Below are 6,801 nucleotides of genomic sequence, written 5' to 3'. Positions count from 1 at the left end.
GTGTCCATCAGTTATTTGATAGATCAAAATGAAGTTGCGGATCCAAACACCCAATGATTTATAAATGAAAATTGTCAGGGGTGCCCAAACCTTTTCATACGACTGTATTCAGTCATATACCAGCCCACTACCTGAGTGAATAAAGTAAATGGAGTTAAAAACTTAGAAGCTGCAGCTGGCCTGGTACGCTCTATTATGAAAGTAATTTCACTAGGATTGTGTAGGTATAAAATTGATATGGAGGGTATTATAAATAGTAGGGAAAAATTGGTAGGAAGAGTATTAAGCTGCAAAGCATGTGTAGTTTTAGCTGGCTGTAAAATGTACTTATGATGCTGTCGAAGCAAAGCAAATAGTGTGACTAAAATCGGTGTCCACTGAATTCAATTTAGAACACAATTCTAGTTCCAATTGTGTAATCTATCAGCATTGTATGGTCAATCTATTTTCAATGTACGGCCCACACCTTAACTCATCAGAAGGATAGCTGCTCCATCTACTGCTCCATCCCTGCATTGCATCATGTGTCTGAAAAAAAAAAAAAAAAAAAAAACTCCTGCTATTCAAATTCAGGGCTATGTTGGTGACCTTCAAGTACATTCGAGTGCAAGTGCACCTACCCGACACACTCGATCGCACCTTCTTGGAGTTCGATTCGTAATGACAAATAGCCTACCAATGAAACGCATCTCAAAGGGAAAATTGTGTACAATTAAGATATTAATGGACCATCAACTGTGAAATTGCAAGAGAAGGAGGTGCGTGATCTATGACAGAATAATGGCTTGCTGTGGTCATTTAATATTAGGAAGGGCGGTTAAGTGATACAAATGTAAAACACAGCGCGGAGATGGCGAAGTGGGATTGTACGGGAAGTCGAAGCATTAATGAGGCAAAGCTCCTAAATGAGCCGTGCGGACCCAGACCCAGCGGTAATATAGTCTGATTCCAAGGAAATGTGCTCAAGACCGCATGCAATTTTAACATCAGCTTTATTGCCGAAGAGCAAGCGACTTGTCAGAGATGAATAATGCAGGGAGTTTTTACGTTACGCTGAGCGGTAATGAAAGTCGGAGCGTCTCTCTCACTTCACAGGCAAACGGGGCATCAGCTTAACGCACAGCAAGGCTGAGTGGAACCGTGGTTTAAACTGAAACAGATTTAAGCCGCTGGAAAAACAACAACTTTTGTTTTTAAACTGGCACTCATAATCAAAGGCGATCAAATCAAAAGATCCGAGGGAAGTGGGTTATGTTTGCTTACACTTACTTGCCAAAGCAAAACATCTTATTTTGCACCGAGGGTTCCAATTTTTTGATGAAACTATTGTAACCATGTGTCCATGTATAAAGCTTCAAATTACCCCGCGGAAAATGTACCTTGTACTGTGTCTTGTGGGACAGCAAAGTTCTGTTGAAAAAAAAAAGAATGCACTGCTATTTGGAACCAAGGTATGTGCAAATTGGCAGTAAGGTTTGTTGCTCTGTTGACGAGCGACTGCTGGGTGTTCCGCCTGTTTTGATGACATCAGCAGTGAAATTATCACTCTTATTTGATGTGGCAGTAACCTTGGTCTATCCATCTGTGTTCTTCTGAAAGCTTCCATATTACCACCTGAATTCTTGTAAATTCAACCCTGTCAGAGCAGTAATTCTATATTTCCTGAAGGAAAGTGTGGAATGAAGTCGCTTTTAAAAATAAACACAGCTTTCCCAAGCTATGAACCACATGCAAGCATCATGTCTCCTGTGCAGCTTTTGGAGTGACATCACTGAAATGTGATGAGAACTGCTCTCCCGTTTGGCAGTGAACTAGACTGAAAAATCTTCAAGTGAGTCTCGCAGAAAAGCTCCCATTATCAAAGCAAAATAAATTACATCATGGCAGACTGATGCAAGACGCTTTATAGTATAAAGAAATCTCAGCAAGTAAAGTATTCTTGTTTGGTAGAGTTCCACTACATGCATTCAGGTCCTACAGGACTTCTTTTCAAACTGTGCCCAGCGCAAAAGAAACTGCAGGGTTTCAGACATGTGAATATTTGACATAAAATAATGACCCACAGGGTCATTCTTCCACACAGATTTCAGGATCTATGTGAACAGGTCCATTCCATTCTGAAGCCCATTATCCTCATCACTAAGTGTGGCATCATTGCTACTCTGACAGGCCTCGACCGGACTGTCCTGCGTCCTTTTCCTTCGTCTCTTGTACACTGATTTTTCCTTCACTGCTTCACTACTCGTGCAATGAAGGTCTTCGTGATGCATGGCAGACTGCAGGCATTCAAAGAATCTGGAGACAAAAAAGATCATGGATATTACATTACATTCACTTAGCAGAGCGACTTACAGTATAGCAGCACATAGGTGCATTCAACCTGCTACCAAGTATATACAGTGTTCATGATTACTAATGTATTAATAGAAATTAACATTAGCTGGGAGTGGGGAAAGAGAAGGCAAACATTTGTTTTTTAGACCAAAGTACTAAGCACAAAGTTTTTTTTTTTTATGGGCAAAAAGCAGCAAAGCACTGCATACAGAAACTGGGTTACCTTTCTATCCTTCTGAGGTTTTCTATCATTTTTTGATTGGCTACTTCCACCAAGAATTCAATGTAGTCAGAGCTCACCAGGACCTGCCCTTTGCGGCTGAGTGGAACTTCAAGGCAGTGGGTACTGCGCACAGCCTAGGATTACATAATGAAATATTAAGAGCCTTTACTTTCTTTAAATCTACTGTATTACAGAATAGGAGACAGAATCTACATTCATTAAAATTGAGTTTTAATCTGAAAACTGCTTTCATGGCGATTGATGATTTCCAAAATAAAGCTTTTTTTTTTTTTTTTTAATATATGTACTTTATAAAAATTATATTTAAAAAAAAGAAACAACTGTATATTGTTTACCATACCATTATTATTTTACCCTTCTTGCCAACAGTTATTCCAGAGTTTCGGAAGCCAGATTCGACAGCCACTGAGTGCTGTGATGAAACAAAATCAATATTTAGAAAAATATATTAATGTTAGGAATGGGATTAAAAAATATGTTGACTACAATAATAAACGTCTGTGCACTTAAAATGAATTGTACTTAGTTTTAGAAAGTGTTGTAATCCTGAAGTAATCTGTAGTAAGTCTGTTTGTTACGGCAGGGTGACAGTATTTGTACCAGGAGTTGGGCATCTCCCAGCTGTCGGCACTGCACGTGAAGAATAAAGGGCTCAAACTTAAAGATGACATCACCACAGGACCTCTCCAACGCTGTGACCTGACGGGTTAGAGGCAGAGCACTGTACCATGAAGAGGGGGGTGATACAACCATAACCAAACACTGACAAATACATTGACATAGAAGGATCTCTCACCAAATCAGTTTTCTGGCATTTCTGGTGGGTGACAAAAAGCCAGGAACAGTTCTGTTTTTGCACGTCCAGACAGTCTGAAACCTTAAGATAAAAAACACTTAGGCCTACCGTACAGTGCACATACAAATTTGTGTCTGCTCGCACACACACACACAAGTTTGACAAGCAATTTTGCCACCCGAGTCGAGCCTGAACTCTACGAGAGAGCATGACTGCAACCATGTCTCTGGAATAGACAGTATTTGGACAGTGGTAGAATATCTGTACTTTTGGTTCTGTACTCCAGCACATTGGATTTGAAATTAAAACAATTAAGATGAGGTTAAAATGACTGTCACCTTTGATTTGAGGGTAGCTACATCCATATTGGGTGATTGCGTGTAGGAATTGCATCCCTTTACATACATAGTCCACCCATTTTAAGGGAACAAAAGTAATAGGACAATCGGTTTCTCAGCCATTTCCGGTTACACAAGTGTATTCAATTGCGTTCTTAGTGCAGGTATAAGAAAGCTTTCAGTATTAAGTCTGTCAACATGAGGACCAAATTTGTGCCATTGACAGTCAAGGAAGCCAATGAGGCTGAGAAATAGGAAAATAACAGTCAGAGACACGGGCCAAACAATAGGCTTACCAACAATTTGGAACATAATTAAGAAGAATTCTCACCATAACTAGACAAATAGTTAGCTAAGTTACCCTCCTTGGCTTCAGTAGATAACCAACTCCTTTGGTAGCCACGGTTTAGCAAGCCATATGTATGTTTACAAATGCTAGCTTACTAGCCAAAACATGCCGTCCACACTTACTCCGTCTATCACTATTATTCGTCCGGAGCAGGAGCTCGTTGTAAAATACTTCTCGGAATCGTTTAACACACTAACGATGTTTGTAATGTCTTCATCAACACTTCCCTTCTTGCTGAAGTCAATCTTGTTCAAACACTGTTTCTTCCATTGTTTGAAAGTATTTTCGACCTCCATACTACATAGACATACCAATAAGAGAAGAAACACCTTTTACTATAGATAATTCACGTTGGCTAGACAGTGAGATGGCTGTTTAGCTGGAGTGATAACGCTGAGAATTTCGCACTAAAACGATAACAAAACCACGAGTTTGTGCTGCTTCTTCTTCTTGGTGTTTAACAATGTTTTTAAAACAGAAAGGTGCATTACCGCCATCTATTGAAATGGAGTGTGGACCGGGATTATACTAAATCTTTCCTTATATACAGTCAGATCCATAAATATTGGGACATCGACACAATTCTCTTCTTTTTGGCTCTATACACCACCACAATGGATTTGAAATGAAACGAATAAGATATGCTTTAACTGCAGACTTTCAGCTTTAATTTGAGGGTATTTCCATCTAAATCAGGTGAACGGTGCAGGAATTACAACAGTTTCTATATCTGCCTCCCACTTTTTAAGGGACCAAAAGTAATGGGACAAACTAACAACCATAAATCAACTTTCACTTTTTAATACTTGGTTGCAAATCCTTTGCAGTCAATTACAGCCTGAAGTCTGGAACGCATAGACATCACCAGACGCTGGGTTTCATCCCTGGTGATGCTCTGCCAGGCCTCTACTGCAACTGTCTTCAGTTCCTGCTTGTTCTTGGGGCATTTTCCCTTCAGTTTTGTCTTCAGCAAGTGAAATGCATGTTCAATCAGATTCAGGTCAGGTGATTGACTTGGCCATTGCATAACATTCCACTTCTTTGCCTTAAAAAACTCTTTGGTTGCTTTCGCAGTATGCTTCGGGTCATTGTCCATCTGCACTGTGAAGCGCCGTCCAATGAGTTCTGAAGCATTTGGCTGAATATGAGCAGATAATATTGCCCGAAACACTTCAGAATTCATCCTGCTGCTTTTGTCAGCAGTCACATCATCAATAAATACAAGGGAACCAGTTCCATTGGCAGCCATACATGCCCACGCCATGACACTACCACCACCATGCTTCACTGATGAGGTGGTATGTTTTGGATCATGAGCAGTTCCTTTCCTTCTCCATACTCTTCTCTTCCCATCATTCTGGTACAAGTTGATCTTTGTCTCATCTGTCCATAGGATGTTGTTCCAGAACTGTAAAGGCTTTTTAGATGTTGTTTGGCAAACTCTAATCTGGTCTTCCTGTTTTTGAGGTGAAGTCTTCTCTTGATTGTTGACTTTGACACACATACACCTACCTCCTGGAGAGTGTTCTTGATCTGGCCAACTGTTGTGAAGGGGTTTTTCTTCACCAGGGAAATAATTTTTCTGTCATCCACCACAGTTGTTTTCCGTGGTCTTCCGGGTCTGGTGATGCTGAGCTCACCGGTGCGTTCTTTCTTTTTAAGAATGTTCCAAACAGTTGATTTGGCCACACCTAATGTTTTTGCTATCTCTCTGATGGGTTTGTTTTGATTTTTCAGCCTAATGATGGCTTGCTTCACTGATAGTGACAGCTCTTTGAATCTCATATTGAGAGTTGACAGCAACAGATTCCAAATGCAACTAGCACACTTGAAATTAACTCTAGACCTTTTATCTGCTCCTTGTAAATGAGATAATGAGGGAATAACACACCTGGCCATGGAACAGCTGAGAATTGTCCCATTACTTTTGGTCCCTTAAAAAGTGGGAGGCACATATAGAAACTGTTGTAATTCCTACACCGTTCACCTGATTTGGATGTAAATACCCTCAAATTAAAGCTGAAAGTCTGCAGTTAAAGCATATCTTGTTCGTTTCATTTCAAATCCATTGTGGTGGTGTATAGAGCCAAAAAGAGGAGAATTGTGTCGATGTCCCAATATTTATGGACCTGACTGTATATATATATTCGTATATGTGTGTATTTATAAGTTGAGCATCTATAATTAATTTGTTACTTCTTTGTAGGAATTTCTAAATCTACTACCAACTCAGGAAATAACCACGAAGGCACTGCCAATGGGGTTGATTTTATAGCTCCACATCACCATCTCCAAAAAGCATTATCTTTTGAATATGCATTGACCATGTAACTTTTAATCAAACCATATTCATAAGAATGTAAAGCAGCCGACCCTCTCCAATTCCTGTCCATATAATGGAAACTTCAGATCTTCCTTTTTGTAAAAAAAAAAAAACGATATATATATATATATATATATATATATATATATATATATATAGAAAGACTACTCATCCAGCAATTCTTTAATTTGCCATTCCTTCCTCTTTTCCATATTGCCCCATCATCTTCGTAGAGAGAATCCAGTTTCGCTATCTAACTTTGAAAACACATCATTAATCATATTGGAAAATAACAATGGACTAAAAATACTTCCCTGAGGCGTTCCATTTCCAACATCATAACTCCTAGAAAATAATTTCAAAAATGTATCACATTAAAAATATTTAATCCATGTCATCTTTCTCAATGTTATCAGT

At 39.2% G+C, this 6,801-nt stretch overlaps 1 protein-coding gene across 3 annotated transcripts; it reads right to left on the bottom strand.

Moving 5' to 3' along the window:
- Positions 1-1,889: 1,889 nt before the first annotated feature.
- On the bottom strand, positions 1,890-4,555 carry tyw3 (tRNA-yW synthesizing protein 3 homolog (S. cerevisiae)). 3 transcript variants are annotated; one of them, XM_061243413.1, is made up of 7 exons: positions 4,184-4,555; positions 3,713-3,769; positions 3,375-3,455; positions 3,179-3,277; positions 2,919-2,990; positions 2,558-2,691; positions 1,890-2,295 (listed from the first exon to the last, which is right to left on the bottom strand). In XM_061243413.1, exons 1-7 carry the CDS (start codon positions 4,355-4,357, stop codon positions 2,094-2,096), a joined length of 819 nt encoding a protein of 272 aa, XP_061099397.1. In that variant the 5' UTR covers positions 4,358-4,555; the 3' UTR covers positions 1,890-2,093. The 3 variants fall into 3 exon arrangements, with proteins under 3 accessions (XP_061099397.1, XP_061099400.1, XP_061099399.1); XM_061243416.1 differs by lacking the exon at positions 2,919-2,990; XM_061243415.1 differs by lacking the exon at positions 3,713-3,769 and having other exon boundaries at positions 4,184-4,554.
- Between the last annotated feature and the right edge of the window lie 2,246 nt (positions 4,556-6,801).

Source organism: Conger conger, chromosome 5 (genome assembly GCF_963514075.1).
Source record: "Conger conger chromosome 5, fConCon1.1, whole genome shotgun sequence".
Taxonomy (NCBI): Eukaryota; Metazoa; Chordata; class Actinopteri; order Anguilliformes; family Congridae; genus Conger; species Conger conger.
The sequence above is the reverse complement of the archived record's forward strand: the minus strand, read 5'-3'. Positions and strand labels throughout refer to the sequence as shown.